The following is an 18,605-nucleotide window of genomic DNA, read 5'->3' on the forward strand; positions in this document are numbered from 1 at the left end:
ATGGGGTGGGTACAGGGACATAGGCTGGCATGGAGGGTATGAGGGGTCATGGGGTGGGTACAGTGGCATAGGTTGGCATGGAGATTATGAGGTACCATGGAGGTTGGGTACATATGTATAGGTTGGCATAGAGCATTTGAGGGACCATGGAGAGTGGGCACAAGGGAATATATTGGCATGGAGGGTATGAGAAATGGGGTGGGTACAGAGCATGAGGTGGCATGGATGGAGCATGGGGAGTGTGTGGGGGTCTGAGAGCATGAGGGGTGTTTTATGTTTTATTCTTTGTTTTAAATTTTTGGACCCAGTACCAGATTCCCAAGGCAGGCCTTTCATGCAGCCAGCCTCTGTACCCAGCAATCTCCTGAGTTTTTCCAGGGTCACCCACCCCAACTTCTAATCCAGCCTGTCCCCCCAGATCGAAAATCCAATGTGCAGGCAGGCATTTTTAAAAGGTTTTCTCTCAACTGCACACCCAGCTTTGGAGCAAAAACACAGGTCATTGTTTCCAAAACTGAGGAACGTAGAAAATTAGCGGCATGAAATTCTGCGATTAGTGTAATTCTGCAGTCGGATACTGGAAGTTGAGGTATAGAACACCATAGTTATGTCATTTGTAAATTACACACTACAGATATCTTGTGTGTCTTGTCAAACCAGTAAGTGCCTTAGATCACTTTTGTCTGAAATATCGGTTTGACTGACGTGATTAGAAAAATCCTTTTCAGCTGTGCTGCCAAAAAAACAGTTCTGCAACTGGCCTTTCAGCTGTTTCAGACAGGAAAATTGTTTGCTTCCAACTGTTTATTAAGGTTCCCTTATGATGGGATGCACCGTGAACATTCCATATATGTTCTAATACTAGAGTCAAAACAGGAGCAGGATAAAAAGGAAATGAGAGACATGTTCATTAAGGCTCCACCAAAGAAGACCACGAGAAGGTATCCTTTAACCAGAGTCTGCATACCACATTGCTTGTTGAAGAATGTCTGAGGAAAGATCTGCTTAAGGGAGTAAAGTGACTTTCTCACATCCCCATAAACAAAAAAAAAGACATACTTTGGAACAGTGAACTTCATATCACAAATTGAGTTTACTGGGCTACTCCTGGTGCTAGTCTTGTATTGTTCTTAAATTTATCTTGGTGCTTCACTAAAGTGCTAGCTGAGGGCCAAGTAGTGCACAGCAGCATTGTAGTATCATAAATCTCCGAGAAGCAGGGTGGCATTTGTAAGATCAGTAAGGGGTGCGCGAGGAGAACAGATGACTACGCTGGTGTGAGATGGAGACTGAGTAGCGAATTAGGTTCATGTGGCAAGTTCTGGTACGTCCTTTTCAGGTTTTAACTATAGATTAAGAATCAAGATCTGACATAGTACTAACCTTCAAGTAAGTTAGGTTAGCTTGTTAATGAGAGAACTGAATGGAGTGGCAGTTATCTAACAATCACCTGAAAGCAGTTGGTTCAAGTGGTGTTAATTACTGTAACAGGAAGCTAAACTAGCTAGTGACTCATCAGAGGGTCTATAAAAGAGACAGGCTTTTCAAACCTCATGATCAGTAAGGGGCATGCGAGGAGGCAGGCGACTATGCTGGAGTGAGACAGAGACGGAGTGAGTAGTGAATTAGGTTCAGATGCTAAGTCCTAATAAATCCTTTTCAGGTTTTAACTATAGATTAAGAAACAAGATCTGACATCACACTAACTTCAAGTAAGTTAGGTTAGCTTTTAAATAGAGAACTGCATGGACTGGCAGCTTTCTGTCAATCACCTGAAAGCGGTTGGTTCAAGTGGTGTTAATTGCAATTAGGTTCCCACGGGAATTCAGCGCATGGCGGAAAGAGTTGCGGTATGCATAGGAATTATTCTTAGTTAATTAAGAAAGTAATTAAATTAAGCTAACTAAACAACATAAAAGAGCCCATAAAGCAGCAGGAGTTTAGAGAGAGAGAGAGGGCCAGGAGTTTATAGATAAAATCTATAAATGACAACACAGGTGTCCCGTAAGTTGATTGGTTGGTAAGTAAAGGCCTTTCCGGACTCAGCACAGAGGAGATGATTGATGAGTGACAGGTAAGTTATATTATACCATATTGTAGTAAACACTTTATATAAAAGTAAAGGTACATCAGTGCAGCTCGGCCAGGTGGAATGTGCATCCTGCAAAATGTGAGAAGTCGTGGAGGCACAAAGTGCCCTCAATGACTACATCTGCAGGAAGTGTCACCTGCTGCAGAAACTTGAGCTCCAGGTTGCGGAACCCGAGCAGCAGCTGGAGTAACTCTGGTGCATCCGCATGGCTGAGGATTAAGTGGATAGCACATTTAGAGAGATGGTCACACCGCAGTTAAGAAGTACAGAGGCAGAGAGAGAATGGGTGACCACTAGAGTATCTAAGAGAAACAAGCAGGTAGCGCAGGAATCCCCTAAGGCTACCTCGCTCCCTAACTGATTTTCCATTTTGGATACTTGTGAGTGAGGTTGTTCTTCAGACGACTGTAGCAAGAGCCAAGTTCATGGCACGACAAGTGGCTCAGCTGCAAAGGTGGAGACAAAGAAGAGTGGAAGTGCTATAGTGGTAGGGATTCCATACTTAGAGGAGCAGACAAGTGTTTCTGCGGCCATAGATGTGACTCCAGGATGGTATATTGCCTCCCTGGTACCAGGGTCAAGGCTGCAGGACACATTTTTGGGGGAGAGTGAACAGCCAATGGTCATGGTCCACATTGGGACCAGTGACATAGGTAGGAAAAGGGATGAGGTCCTGAAAGCAGATTTTAAGGAATTTAAGAAAGGAATTAAAAAGAAGGTGCTCAAGAGCAGTAATCTCAGAATTACTCCCAGTGCCACATGCGAATGAGCATATGAATACAAAGATGGAGCAGTTCAAAATATGGCTGGAGAAATGGAGCTGGAAGGAGGGTTTTAGTTTTCTGAGGCATTGGGGCGGGTTCTGGGGCAGGTGGGATGTGTACAAGAAGGATGAGTCACACCTTAACAGGACTTGGACTAATGCCCCTGCAGGTAGGTTTGCTAGTATTGTTGGGGAAGGTTTAAACTAGATTGGCAGGGGATTGAGAACCTAGGGAAAATTCCGGGTGGAGCAGAGAAAAACTGGCAGTGGGAAGTAGAGAGGTATTAACTGATAAAGAGGCTATATCAGAGAGTAGTATCAAGGTAAATAGACAACTTGGAGAGTTTGATAGAATTACAGTAGGTAATAGTAAATATGATATGGGGTCAGAGTAAGAGGGCAAGTAAAAAAAAAGCCTAAATCAGGGTTAATATGTGAATGCACAGAGTGTGGTTAATAAGATTGGTGAACTGCAGGGTACAGGTTGACAAATGGAATTATGATATATTTTCGATAGCAGAGACCTGGCTCAAAGAAGGGTAGGACTATGCGCAAAATATTCCTGGGTACAAGGTGTTTAGGAGAGACAGGAAAGGAAGAAAAGGTGGGGAAGAGGCAGTATTGATTAAAGATGGCATTACAATACTGGAGAGAGAGGATGTTCCAGAGGGGTAAAGAACAGAATCTCTCTGGCTAGAGGTAAGGAATGAAAAAGATACAATAACGTTGATCGATGTATATAGACCACCAACTAGAAGAAGAGATGTAGAGAAACAAGCCTGCAAATAAATTACAGAGAGATGCAAGAATTATAGAGTAATTATAATGGGGGGACTTCATTAAGGAAAAATCATGTTTAACTATTTTGCTGGAGTTTTTTGTGGAGGTAACAGAGAAGGTTGATATGGGCAATGCTGTTGATGTTGTGTATATGGATTTTCAAAAGGCGTTTGATACAGTGTCACACATCAGACTTGTGAGCAAAATTCTAGCTCATGGATAAAAGGGAGAGTAGGCACTTAGCTAAGAAATTGACTGAGTGACAGGGGACAAAGAGTATTGGTTAATGGATATTTTTCATATTGGAGGAAGGTTTGTAGTGGGGCTGAATTTTCTGGCTTGCGGAGGGTGGTGTGGAGCAGGTGTGGACTCGATTGCCACCCGCGATTGGGTCTGCACCGCTATTTTACGCGGGCTGGCCAATTAACCCGCCCAGCGTGAATCGCAGCGCCCGAGGACAGCGGGAGTGGCGTGGGGGAGGGGGGGGTGGGGGGGGCGGGTCTGCAATGACTGCCGGGTCCAAAGGCAACTCGGCGGCCTATTTAAAATGTTGCTGCAGCCTTGCTAAGGCTGTGAATTATGGCCAATGGAAGGGCTTCCCAAAGCGCGGCCAGCGAGCAGACAGGCCCCTCATTTTTCCGATGATTGCCTTGCTGCCCTCCTCAAGGAGGTTGCAGCACAGCGATAGGTCCTGGTTCCTCAGGATGGGAGGAAGAGCCCCCCCCCCCCCCATCATATGACCAAACGTGCCTGGGAGGAGGTGGCAGAGGTGGTGAGCTCCCACGACATGGTGCAGCGCACCTGGGTCCAGTGTTGCAAGCGCTTCAATGACCTGTTGCGCTCAGGAAGGGTGAGTACCATGTTGGCATTGGTCACTTAACCCAGCAGGTAGGCTTTCCCCCCTGGTATCCCTTCCTCCCGCCCCCACCAAACCTGAGTGTAGTGACTGCATTGAATCATTGACGGCATGTGTCCTTCGCTGGGTGGGCCAGCATATATTGCCCAAGCTGAGGTCACCCTGAGGGGGTGGTGAAGAGATGGGTTCTGCTCCCGCTGCATGTGGTACACTGAGACCCACATTGCTGTTTTGGGGGCAACCTGGAGGAGCTGCACCTAGGCACAGTGCTGGAACTCCAGGACATGTCAAAGTCAGGGTGATGACATGCTGGGAGGGGAGCCTCAAGGTGGCGTGGCACCGATCGATCTGCTGTCCTCTGTGCTCCACGTGCTCACGCCACCTTGCTGTGAGAGGTTAGACCGCGTGGTGCCTGATGTGATGTAGGCAGCATTTGGCCAAGGGGGAGGGGGGGTATGGACAGGCCTAGCATCTTTGTGTGAGTATTCGGCAGCAGTGGGGTGAGAAGACACTGGAGCCCTGCAATGTCCCACTCTGGTTGGGGTGGGTTGTCTGCGAAAAGAGTCCAGGTTCAAGCAGCACTAATCAATGCTCTTCTCTCCTTTACAGGAGAAGAATGCACATAATGCCACTGAGCGGGTGAGGACTGGTGGCGGCCCAGCACAGTTAGCGATTTTCATCCATTTCGAGCAGGAGGCCCTGGATTTGGAGAGGCGCCATGCACTGAGATCCACCGGTGTCGGTGAGGCTGGGGTGCCACGGTTAGTTATGTTTGCCCAGCAGTGGGGTCAGCATTGTTCACCCAACAGCCATGGCAGTGCTGAATGTTCAGTGATTGAAGTTTGCAACATGGCTTGACCATTGCATATGGAAGGTTAATCGCATAATGATCTGGGGGACAGGATGCACGTTGACATTGTCTCCACGTTAACTGATCCAATGTCCTTGTTCTTCCTTTCAGCATCAATGGAGGAGGGCTGGGAGGAGGAGTAGCAGGGGCCCCCTCTCACACCTGAGGGCCCTAAAGTCTCAGCAGCATCACACTATCTCTGCCAGGCAGGCACCACGCAGATACTGGCACCTCAGTGGGAATTAGAACATCGGCTAGTGTCCCGGGGCACAGTGGTGAGGGCACTTTACAGTCGCATGAGGAGCTGGCAGAGACAGAGAGTGCCCATGGTGCCAGCAGTCGGAAGACTGCAGGGGACCAGGCACGTGCTCAGTTGGTGCCTGATGATGTGCATCTGGAGTCGTCCACGACGCAGCAAGCACAGCAAATTCAGCTGGGTGTGAGGGAGCATCTGGGGGAGATACATGAGGCTATGCCTGGCTTGGTCTCCGTGTTGGAGGAGTCTATACGGACTATCGCCAAAGAAATGAGCCTCGTGTCCGAGCACCATGCATCCTCCATGGAAAGAATGGCGACTCTCGTGGAGAGGCTCCTCCAGGAGACCCATCAGGGCTTCCTGGGAATGCACTCAGATAAGCAAGCCCTCACATCAGCATTGACCTCAGCTGGTCAGTGCCAGTGTGGGAGATGGTCTGGGCACCAAGTTTCCCACCTCGGTGCCCATCCATCCACGGTGAGCAGGGAGGTCCAAAGCAACCTCATGTCAGCACAGCAACTGCCTGTCGACTCTGCGGGCTCCTCTCAGGGTGGTCCGGATGAGAGCTGCAGCTCCTCCGCTCCTCTGCCAGTGACCTTTGCATTCAGTCTGGCTGCAATGACTGGGGAGATGCCAGCTGTGGAATTGTAGCCCTTCCTTCTTCCTCAGAGGAGGTGCCTCCAGTGGAGAGTTCAGCTCCCATTCCCAGGCTAAGGGAATGCTTCCTGAAATATGCAGGCCCAAAAAAGATTCCTCACTGCAGAGTGCTGACCTGAAGGTTGTGAGTCCAGACCAAGAAGCTGGTATATGTATTGAAGTATTGCAGATCATACAGGTAAGTATCAGTAACTTTGAAACATCAATATTTGACAGAGCACATTCGCAGCCCCATTGAGCCCTCTTATCCCACCCGTGGATGAGGTTTAAACAAATGTGTCCTACCTGCCTGCCCTTTGCGCCCATGCACTGACCCGAAGATTGCACGGGCGCTGAAAAATTGCGGTCGATTGGCACCTCAAGGGCCTTAAGTGGTCTGTTAATTAATGGCAGGCATGCATCAGAGACCATCACGCGCCCGCCCAATGAAATATCGCGATGGCGATCAGTGATGTCGGGACACTCGCCCAACGTCACTGCGCATCATTTTACGCACACCAACAGGAAAATTCTGCCCGTGGAGTTCCCCTTGCTCTTCCTGATATCTATTAATGACCTAGACTGTGGTGTTCAGGGCATGATTTCAAAATTTGCAGATGATACGTGATTGAAAACGTTGTCGACTGTAATGAGGGTTGTCTTGAACTTCAAAAGGACATAGACTTGTTGGTGGATTGGGCAAACAAGTGGCAGATGAAGTTCAATGCAGAGAAGTGTAAAGTGATTCATTTTGGCAGGAAGAATATGGAGAGACAGTATAAAATAAAGGGAGAAACTCTTAAGGTGGTGCAGGAACAGAGGGACTTCGGTAGATATGTACATTGAAGATGGCAGGACATGTGAAGAGAACAATTAATAAAGCATATAGTACCTTATGCTTTATTAATAGAGGCATTGAATACAAGAATAAGGAGATCATTATTGAACTTGTATTAGAAACTAGTTAGGCCTCATCTGGAGTACTGGGTCCAGTTCTGAGCACCATACTTGAGGATGGATGTGAAGGCATTGGAGAGAATACAGAGGAGATTCACAAGAATGATTCCAGGGATAAAGAACTGCAGCTATGAGGATAGATTGGAGAGGTTGGGACTGTTTTCCTTGGAGAAAAAAAGGTTGAGAGGAGACTTCATAGAGGCATTTATGATCCTGAGGGGTATGGACAGGGTGAATAGTGAGAAACTGTTCCCACCCAAGGGAGCATCAACTAGAGGGCATAGATTCAAAATAATTGGCAAAATGAGTATAAATGATGTGAGGAATATTGTTTTCACCCAGAGGGTGGTTGGGGTCTGGAATGAACTCCCCGAGAGGGTAGTAGAGGCAGGTTCGATCGGGGTATTCAAAAGGGAATTGGATTGCTATCTGAAAAGAAAGAATGTGCAAGGTTACAGGGATAAGACAGAGGAGTGGGACAAGGCAGAATGTTCTTTCAGAGAGCAAGTGCAAACTTGATGGGCCAAATGGCCTCCTTCTGCACTGTAAATCTTCAGAGATTTGTCTCAGATTATCTGAATCCCAGGAGGAGCCTTTTGCAGATGTATTTGCAGCCTGGCCGTGTGTAACATATATATTGATAGCGATGTGAACAGGCATCAGGAGAGAGAGGGTGACATGATGAAGGCTGACTGTAGCCATGCTATTTGTCCTGGAACAACTACCCACTAATCAATGGGAAGGCAGACCTGATGGTATCGATTAGATCCTGAAAAACTTGAAAAATTGCAATATAAAATTCTTGGAAGCCAACTAGCATTGTCCTCTTGAAATGATCTCCCAAGGTCTAAAGTCCAATGTTAAAAGCATTTATTTTGAAATAACTGATTGGCTAGGAGGAGGCCTCTCTGTTGGGGAGCGATGGATGCATAATTTTCTGATGTCACCACTTGCTTAAGATAGCATGCTGCATTGTTCTGATTCCACACAGAGAATGGCATTGGGCTCTGCTGTTACCCCTCCAGTTTGCCGCAGACTTGATTTACCTTTGAGTAAGACCATGGCCACTCTCTGTGTTCCTCCTGGTATTCTCTAAAGGATCCTTTCAGGTACCTGTCACTGCCTTCTTATGAGCAGCAATCCCTATTTTCTACTCCCTCAGCTTCTTGCTTCATATAAATGCTTCTACCAATATTCATGGCCAACTCTTTGTTCTTGCCATCTCCTGTGGCTGACTTCCCCCTGGTCTCGATCACCAGTCATTTCCTTTAATGTTTGTACCTACTCCTTTTCAACAACACCCCTTTCTGTATCTGCCCCTGGGAAAAGCTATCCCATGTCACTTACAGCTGCACTTTCAAAATCCTAACTGTTTAAAATCTCCAATCACCACAATACTTCTGAAGGTCAACCACTCGTCCATCTCAACCTCTGATGTCCTTGACCACAGCAAAACCTTTACTGTCTCCTATCCTGGCTGCTTCTCTTACTATGGTACCCATCATTGCTTCCTCAAGGGATGCACATTTGGGTCGACTTGGTGCACATCTGGTTTAACCATCTATCACCAAATCTGGCTGCACCACATCAACTGATATTGGATCTCAACCCTCCTCTGTGAAAACCATCCATTGCTGCCAGATCATTCTGGAGAACAAAGAACTAGTTCTTTTCTTTACCATCACCTGCCTCCTTAAACTCTACACCAGGGGTCCAGTGAAGGCACAATAGCAGATTCAGTATATCAGCAGAGGAGCTAGCAGACTGTAAAACAACCACTGGTGAGGGGTCCCCAAAAGGGCCACAAACCTTTTTTTCTATTCTTTGTGTAGCCAGGAGGAACAGGAGAACTTCTTTTGCTGCACAAAAATAGCATGCCCTGTACCCAACCTGGGATCACTTCCCTCCTCTGGGTCCAGTAGCTGACTCAGTATAGAGAATTTCTTCCCCGTCTCAGCCTCCAACCTGCAGAGCATCCAATTAATGCCCACAGCTCACCAGCTACATTTAAATAATATGCAAACCTAAAAGTAGTTTGGGTCTCTTAAAGCTGACTTCGGGTAGCTGCTTCGCTGACTTCACCTCTTTCCAATGGACGTTGATGGGGCAACCAGCATTTAAACATAAACCCCATCATGTAAATTCAGAATCGGAGCTACACGTGATTGGGAGAGAAGCCGTGCAGGATACCCCGAAGAAGGCAGTCTCACAACACTGTGGTTAGACACTGCTTGAAATATAACTACAGTGTGGTATAAAAAGTAGTCACACGCTACCTTTAACTTTCTGGACAACTTTGTAAACCTACCTGGCATTAATTTAAATGTTTAGACAATACAGATGCTGACAATCATGCTGTCTAAATTGCTGAAGTGTTAAATGCAACCACACATGTACAATGCTCTCTCTGAACTTAAGCATCAGAGAGTTCCAACCAGTAGCATAAAAGTTATAGTGTCTGTCTGTAATTCTTACCAGCTACTAGTCAGAGACCAGTAGCTGCTTTGCAAACACAATACATAACATTATACATGTTTTGTCTCTGGTAATAAAGATTTCCTTTCTAAGATAAAAATGCTTTAGGCCCCACACATCCCATTTGGCTGTCTATTAAAATACATTAAGAACACAGTTTGGAATTTTATTTAAACAGCAGTAAGATTTTTTCTCACATCGCTTAAGCTTCTTGAAATAAAGATAAGCATGCTAGGAAGCATCAGTATTGAATTGTCTTTTTATGAATATCTTGCAGTTTAACACTCTACACTTAAATTCTAACTTGTCCCCTCAATAATTTAAAACTGTCAAATGTGTTGAAACAGTTTTTCTCATTAGGTTATTGCTTCTTTTCAGTATTATCTTATACCTGACCAGACATGATATGTCAATAAACACAAATATCAACAAATTAAACACTTTATTCAAATTGAGACACTTGTGCATTCTTCTTAGGTTATTGATTATTGGCAATCTATGCATTAGGCCTTTGTGTCAGGTGCTAAGTTTCTGCTATACTTAGAATGCCAAGAACTGGAAAAAAATACATGTTTTAGATTTTCATTAAAACCTCAAAGCTACTGCAGTTAGTGAAGGAAAATGTTTGGCTTTTCAATTGCTAAAGACATTTTTTTTAATTGTCCACAACCTTTGCTTTCTCTTCAGGTTTTACTTCCTGACTGTGATCTTCCTTGACTGAAATGGCAAGCTAGTCTGCTCTGAGGATACTAACAGTGACAAAGTGCAACCTGTCACTGAGATTTACACAAGGGGCAGAATTGCTTACCCTTTCATGTTATTTTTTATTTTCCTTCTCTCTTCTTTTCTTTGGGGCAGTTACTGCCACCTCCCAAATGGCTCAGTTCAGATCGTGTAGGAAGTTGCAAGCACCAGTCCACAATCTTTACATGAGCAGCTTTGTATTCTGCGTATTTTCTTCTCATGATCTTTTCTAGTTGCTTCTCCGGCAACACCTTTCATGATTGGGCAGGGCAGGGGAAGATTGCACAGAGGAGCTTTCTAAGTATGTGAATTGTTTGCTGGTTCTGTGTTGCTCATCAACATCAAAATACATTCACACTATTGCCTACATGTTAATTGTGGGCTAGCTGAGACAAACAATAGATGACCGGATATGAGTGAGTGGATATATTGAATAATACTTCCAAACAACAACTTGTGCAACTCTGTTGCCTGTTTTGTCAGATATTAATTTTTAATGTTAAGGGAGTATGGGTTGAAGTCTGGTCAATTTTTAAACATTAAAAAAAGTTCATACCAAGTTTAAAAAACTCCTGGATGGGTCCAGTTGACCAGCTGGAGTGCTTGTTAAAATTGGCTTCACACAAGTTTGGAAGTATACACCAATCTGGTGTGAAGTCCAAGCGGTGTGACAATGCGCTGGAGCAGATTTCATGTGTCTTGGCTTCAGTGCAATCGGGAGGCAGATCATCAGCCTGATTTCCAAGTTACACTAATGCTTCCTCCCTGATGCATATCCAAAACTGCTTTGCCTCAGTGCAAATGCTGTGAAAAAAACACTATCTTGGCCTTCGTTGCAGGCATCATTTTCTAGATCTATTGCTTTTAAAACTTACGTCAGTGGACATTGCCTGTCAACATTTTCAGCTCTAAGTTCATATGTCCACATATATAACTGCTGATTATTATAAAACTTATGTATACAGGTTTCAGCCATGCTTTACCATACTGTTAAGCATATGATAACAGCCATTAAAATACCAATTGCAATGTCAAATTCTGTTTTATTCTTTAGAAAGTGTAAGTGCCTGTGCCTTTGGATTTCAACTTCCTCTGATGTCACAAGCCTCTCCCAAAAACAGCTGATCAGTAAAATGCAGAGAAAATACCCTTCTCAGAGCAATGTTGAAATTACTTGATGCAAGCACATCATAAAAAACAAATGTAGCTATCAACAAAATGGGCATTAGAGCTTTTTAAGACCTATCGTTTTAATGTTTCACACACTTGTAAAGCACTGCAATTTACGCAGACTGGAATCCGGTGATTACTTACAGTATGTTTAAAATCCCTTATTTTAATTGTCATGTGATGTTTAAATGATCAAAAATAACTTCCTATAATGAAGTTCTTTTGGCCATCTGTCAAACTTTGGTGAAATTCTTTGCAAATTACCAGTGAAATGAGGCCCCTGTAGAGCCAAAGAACCTAGAAGCTGCCAAAATGGTTCAGTGATTTAATGTCGGTATCCCACAGCTTCAGATGTAATCAGCAGATGCTCCAGTATTAACATAAATGTTTTTCTAACCTCAGCTGTCGGAGAGAAATAAAGGCTTCCTATCTGTTTCTGATCAAATTCGTTTTACTTGCTTTTGCATAATTAACATCCCTAGATGATACCTAACCTTTCTTTTTAATTTTGAATGTTGGTCTAGGCAAAATCCATGCCAGTGTGAACAATCGGCATATGATATATGAAGAGAAATTGAAATAGATATTACACAATCTCCTCATTTCTAATAATTAGCATTCTGTGCATGAATTGTGGAAGCGAACACCGTCATGTTATTTTGTTCTTCCTACATCACATGCAATGTGCCATTTCATTAGGTCATTTCTGTTATTTCTTCCTGCTAACATTTTCCTGCTTGAAGAATTAGTGTTCTGATTCATTTCTGAATAGGTCTTGAGGCAAAGGGCTGGATTTTGGCTATCAAAGCAGTAGCTCGAGTTGGGAAATTTCCCTACTCGTCAGACCTGCCTGGGTAAAAAGCACCCAAAAGGCATGACTTTTGCCTCTGGGGAGGAGAGTACGAGATAGAGTTGGGCCACAAACCCTGGAAGCAGAGCATAGGCAGCCATGGATAGGGTGAGTGTCAAGGTGGGCTGATGAGAAGGTCCATCTCAGTTCTCTGCGACTTCAGTCCAGTTGTTTTAGAAGTTATTAGGCCTATCCCTCACTCCTCACTCCCCATGGCCCTGAATACCCTCCATGCCAACTAAATGCCAACTCATTCCCTACCAACCAACCCCCCCACTCCAACATGGCCCCTCATAGCCTCCACGTCACCTCCATAGCTGCTCGCCCAGTATTTACTATGGACAGACCTCAGCAACTATATCAAGATGAAAAATGCTTTGATCTACAACCTAATACAGCTCTCACTCCTACATATTTGATACCACAAAAAATTCCCAGTCGGAAAACCCATTCAAAGCTTTGAAATCTCCTCATCAAAGACAGCTAATCCAGCCCAAAGCAACGTGTTGTATTGGAAGTAAATAAACTTCAATGCAAAATGGAAGCCTTCATTTTAAAAATTTCGACCCAATGTCCAGCTGGCTATTTTACAATGGCATTTTTAACTATTGATATCAATGCTTCAATATTTTCAAGATCTTGTATTTTTTCCACAAAACTATTTCGGTTTAACTCAACGGAAGGTACCTTGAGAGGACACAAGATAGACAAACTGATATTAAATACTGAAAATCATGAATGGGTAAACTTTAATACGTTAGTGTTACAGATAGTTCATCCAAAACACTTGCGTTTCCTTCCTGCCAAATGCGAAGTGGTGGGTGATGATTGAGGTTGTGGGTGGAGCTTTGTTACAATATACTGGCAGACAACAATACATCACAGTCCAATATATCATGTCACCCCCTGCTGGCTAATACTGTTTCTCAAAAACTAGTTCTGAAATTCTGATAGCCAGTAAAGCCACTAGGTTTTGGAAAAAGCATTTATTTTCTTGCCTCTGGTCTAAAGGTGATCATACTACAGAGTTTTGCTGAGATTGTCCAAGCTACTGTGTAAAGTACTCATCCATCACTGTGAGCCTCCTGGTCATGAAATGACAGTGCAGTAAATATCTTCAGCAGAAGCCTTTTAAAGTACAAGCTGTTTTCTGTAGGAATTTTCAGCTTTCACATAAAACACACAGTCATGAGTGACTGCTTCTGTTCCAAAGTCATTACTGTTTGGATGATAGAACATCTTTCAGAATAACCAAAAACTTTAAATGTCATGTCAAGTTTGTTGAGGCTGTTTTCAGGCTATGCTCAAGGTTACATGAATATGGAGTGTCTCTTTTTTATAGTTGAAGATGTAGGAGAGGATAATTCATAATGTTTGTGAGATGTCTGCAACCTGGCTGATAAAATTTCTGTCTCTTGCTCCTATCAGCCAAAGCCATTTAATAATTGACTGTACAGCTGACGACTACAGCAGGTGCAATAAGTCAAGATCACTGTCACTTATTAGTAACATGCTGCAAAAATATCAGATTGATAGAAAATAGATTGTGTTTGAAAATTAAATTGTGCTTTTGCTATACCTTTAAGCCTTAAAGATTTGAGATATGCCTCAAAACACTGCAGTTTGAAAATGAAAAGGTTTTGTTGTATTAAAGTTAGTTGGTGCTCTCACTTTATTGTGCTCATCCTACCTGCCTTACTCAATATGTAAATGATAATCAGTTTATTAAAGATGCATTCTCTTTTGCTGGCATCATTCTCCCTGGAGCAGAATTTGCTAAGAGGGAAAACGTGATTTCTAAATTCAGATCATCAGGTTTATGCTATCAATCCTCTACTTAACTAGTGATATTTAAGTCATGAGTGACATTTCCTGTAATTTTTGTCACCTTTACATCTCTGCTACCTGCATACTGTTTGCTGGTAGCAAAGCCTTTTCAACTCTGTTCTGTAACTTAATTCCCCTTTATATTTTTTCCCACTGCAGAAAATCAAAAGGCACCATTGGAAAGGTCTAGCCAGAATATCCATTTGAACACAACAAGAATTCCAAGTGTCAAGGAACTCAGTTACGAAACAGAGGCTCATTCATCTACTACAAGAAGTAAAGTTGTCAGGAAAAGGGAGGGACATGCTGTTTTAGACATAAGGAAGAAGGAGTTGGGAACTGTTATTTCCAGTGCTGAGGATGATGCTGTTCCTGAAGTAGAAGCACTACTGGCTAGGTTACGTGCTCTGTAGACCCTATGTTAACATTGAGATCTAACTATACTTAAAAGCAGCAAAATGTTAAAGCTGTTTTAACATATTGTAATGAATACTATCAAATACAAATTTTCAAGAATTGGTATAAGCACTTTGTGATTTTGGAGATAAACCTGTAACAACAAAATATAAGTTTAAGGTGCAGAAGCTATTTCCCAGTACTGGTAAAGCAAAGCAGCAAGAATCCATCTGCCTTGTGTGCTGCATTTGTTTGCCCTATTTCTATGAGAAATCTACTTATCCAAATTGACTTTGCTCTTCCTTGCTGTTTACACACACTTTATCCCAAAATCAGATTATGTATGTATCAAATGTTTTCAATTCACAATGTAACACATGCAGTGCATTTGCAGAAATCAGCAGGTTTCAAATCAAACCATTTGTACCCATACTTCTCCAATGCTTCATATTTTTAATCATTTTTACATCAGTACGAAGAAAATCTTGATTCAACTGCTGCGGTTTACCAATACATTTTGATTCATAACAAGTGCAAATTAGATATGGAACTAATTTGGTGTTTGCCATGTGAATAGGATTATTTTTATTGTTCATACAGCTGCCATTTTAATTTATAATGGAAGGCAATGTCTTATTAACAGTACTGAAATGAAACAGACACTTACCAATAGAAACTCGGTACAAAATATACCTTACTCTCTTTCCAAACTATCACAATAATAATTCTACTACAGTGGAATGTATGCTTACCAAATATTGCACAGTAGAAAATTGCTTATGTACCAAAGAATATCATAATTTGCTTATATTGTTTTTAAAACAGCATATATTATTTGTAGACCTATGTAGTTTTCTCTAACATGTTTCTGTATGTACATACACATATATTATATATTCTTTCTATTCGTTGTCATATTCATTGATTGTTGGAGCGGAGTTTTATTTTGGTGATTTTTACAGTGCTTTTATCCTCTGTGTGCTCCAGTCAGATAGAGTGAAAGATGCTGCTTACCATCATTGTATAAACACTTTTGGCATCAATTATTATTTAATGTATAATCTTTACAATTTGTTGGCCATATTTTCAGAGCATTCTCCTCTTTGCGTTATATCTAAATATGCAGACTGAATTCCAATTATTTTTCTTCAGATTCTTCTCATGTCCCTTGTGATTTTGCATAACAGGTATATTATTCTTCATTGCAAGTGGGTTGCCCATCCCTCCCTAAACTGTCAACTCACCTTGATTTGACTCGCATCCACTTTTCAGGAATTAATGGGAACAAAGTACCTTGTGAATGCTATAGAAAGTAATTGGTGATCAAATAATGTATAGCAGATAGGTATAGAAGTCCATTTTTGGTTTTGGGTTTGTTTGTGAGCAGTTGGTATACTTGAACTAACATGGGACCACATACATTCATATAAAATTCTGTCTGATCATTCAATATTTTACTTGTAAATATTACCAGCAAATCAATTCATAACTTAAATCTGTTTAAAAATGTTAGTGTGTTATCTGGGAAATTATGCAATTATTTCTGTAATGGGCATTACAAACAAGTAACTTCACATGGAAATTTAATATTTGCAAATTATCTAAACACTCCTTAGAATCCATTCATGCATGCATTAAAAAGGTCCCATGTGTGAAATTTGTATCTATGTCACTGTAGAACAAACATATTTTCAGAACCTAAAACGTTAAGTATATTGCTGTTTTTTTTATTATACCTAATGCTTTGATTTCCTGTCTCTCAATTGCTAAAAGCAATAGTTAGTAGGTAATTCAGAATAAGAGACAAGGCACATTATGTAGGGTTAAAATATTTCTATAATAAAAATGTGAGTTATACAGAAATAATTTATTTGTTCCTTTTGACAGAGTGATTACAAAAAAATATAAACCAGATTGGTTCCAGTTATTCAAATCAAGTCATACACCGTTGTGACCTGGAATTATACCATCATTCCTTTGCTGTTACTGGGTCAAAATCCTGGAACTCACTTAGCCATGAAACCCACATCACATGAACAAATAAGTGAATAAAAAATTCAAATGATTGAGTTACATTAAAGATCAGTTATGTAATAATTTAACTCCAGTGTTTGCTTCTGGTAAAATAAGCTTGATATTTGCATCTGTGTTAGATTATTTCAGCCATTAATAGCAAAGAAAATCATGGTTAAAGCTATGCATTTAAATTTAAAAAGTTAATATATGTTGTGACCTACAATTTCAGATAAACTTCTGGGGGAGAATTTTCTCCCCGTCGGCCGGTCGGGAGCGGCTGCGGATGGGTGCGGAACCAGTCGCTGCCTGCAATCAGCTGCAAAACGCCAATTAAGGCCCACCCAGCGTGAAGCACTCCCCGTAGCCCTCAGCACTACCTGTGCAGGCAGGGGGAAGAGGGAGAGTTGGGGCTTGTGCTCTTCCGTGCATGCACACAAAGAGCGCAGAAATCTCCCTGAGGCAGATTAGGTTCAGTTTTGAAGTTTAAAATAAAGAAAGTTAAAAATCATTTACACGTGTCCCCTCATGTGACAGCGCCACGTGAGCTGGGGCATGTTTATCAAATGTTTAAAAAAATTTTATTAATTTAATAAACCCTCCATGAAACTTCACCTCGCCTGTGGATGAGGTTTCATGAAAAATGTGAAGGCCATCTGGGCTCTTCGCCTGCCTGGGCAGCCCTGACAATTTGTTTAATTTATTTGCTAATGGCCTTAACAGGCCTTTGACAGTTCGGCGGGTGTGCAGCCAACTTTGGTGCGCACCCGCTGACAAAATATCGGAATGACGTGCGGTGAAATCAGGACGCACGTCCAACGTCATCGCACATCATTTTATGCATCAGCGTGTGGGACCCACTCCCGCACACCGAACAGAAAATTCTGGCCCTGATGTTTTTGAGTAACTAGATATGGTACAGCCTAGAGTCTACAGCTTAGAGCACTGTCCATATTACCAAAGACATCGGAACTGACAGTGCAACTAGGCATCTGGGGCCTTGATGGACAATGGGATAAGCAGTGTATCTCTTAACCAATTCGATTTTAAAACTGGAGAAATAAACAGAATTAGAGTCAATGAATTTATGCTAAATCAGGTAAATTTTAAAAATTTCCCAAAGTAATTAACAACCTGAAGAAATGGAATGAGACTCCACAGTTATCTTTACTTTTTAGAGAAAAGGGGATTGCTTGACAGTCTTTAACAGTTATGACATCATTAAAAGAATACTTATGCTGATATTTAAGAACATAAATAGGACCAGGAGTCAGATAACAGCCCCTAGCATCTGCTCCACCAGTCGATAAGTTCATGACTGAGCTTTACAACTCCACTTTCTTGCTCTATCCCCATATCCCTGATTTCTTTAGTGCCCAAAAATTAACCTCAGTCTTAAATATGTTTATTGACAGTACATCCACAGCCCTTGTGGGGTAGAGAATTACAAAGATTCACAACTCTCTGAGTGATAAAATTTGCCTTCATTTATCCTTTAACCCCAACTTCACTTTCTCATCCTTACCCAGTCTGGTCTACATGTCACCCCAGACCCACAGCAATGTGGTTGACTCTTAACTGCTGCCTGATATGGCCTAGCAAGCCACCTGTTGTATCAAACCACCGGTGAAAAATCAAATAAGAATAAAACCAGATGAAGCATTTGACATTAACCTAAGTACTGTAAACAACAAAGGCACACCCAGCCCTGTTGCAAAATCCTCCCTACTAACACCTGGTGACTTCTGCCAAAATTGGAAGAGCTGTCTGGCAGACATCATCAGGACAGAAAAGACAGAGTTGGTGACACAGTGATGTACAGTTGGAAGGGAGTGGCCCTGTGTGTCCCCAACATTGACTCCAAACCCCATGAAGCTTCAAGGAATCAGGTCAAACATGTGCAAGGAAAGCGCCTGCTGATTACCACCTACCGCACTCCC

General features: G+C 42.4%; 1 protein-coding gene across 1 annotated transcript in view; it reads left to right on the forward strand.

Annotated features, from left to right (window-relative positions):
- The window catches only part of LOC121284432 (protein diaphanous homolog 3-like), a 784,525-nt gene extending 767,800 nt beyond the window's left edge, over positions 1 to 16,725 (forward strand). The window contains exon 28 of the mRNA XM_041199892.1: positions 14,416 to 16,725. Within this exon, the coding sequence (XP_041055826.1) occupies positions 14,416 to 14,669 (254 nt within the window). The 3' untranslated portion in view covers positions 14,670 to 16,725. The remainder of the gene's footprint in view (positions 1 to 14,415) is intronic.
- The last annotated feature ends 1,880 nt before the right edge of the window (positions 16,726 to 18,605 follow it).

This window comes from Carcharodon carcharias, chromosome 11 (assembly GCF_017639515.1).
Source record: "Carcharodon carcharias isolate sCarCar2 chromosome 11, sCarCar2.pri, whole genome shotgun sequence".
NCBI classification, from domain to species: domain Eukaryota; kingdom Metazoa; phylum Chordata; class Chondrichthyes; order Lamniformes; family Lamnidae; genus Carcharodon; species Carcharodon carcharias.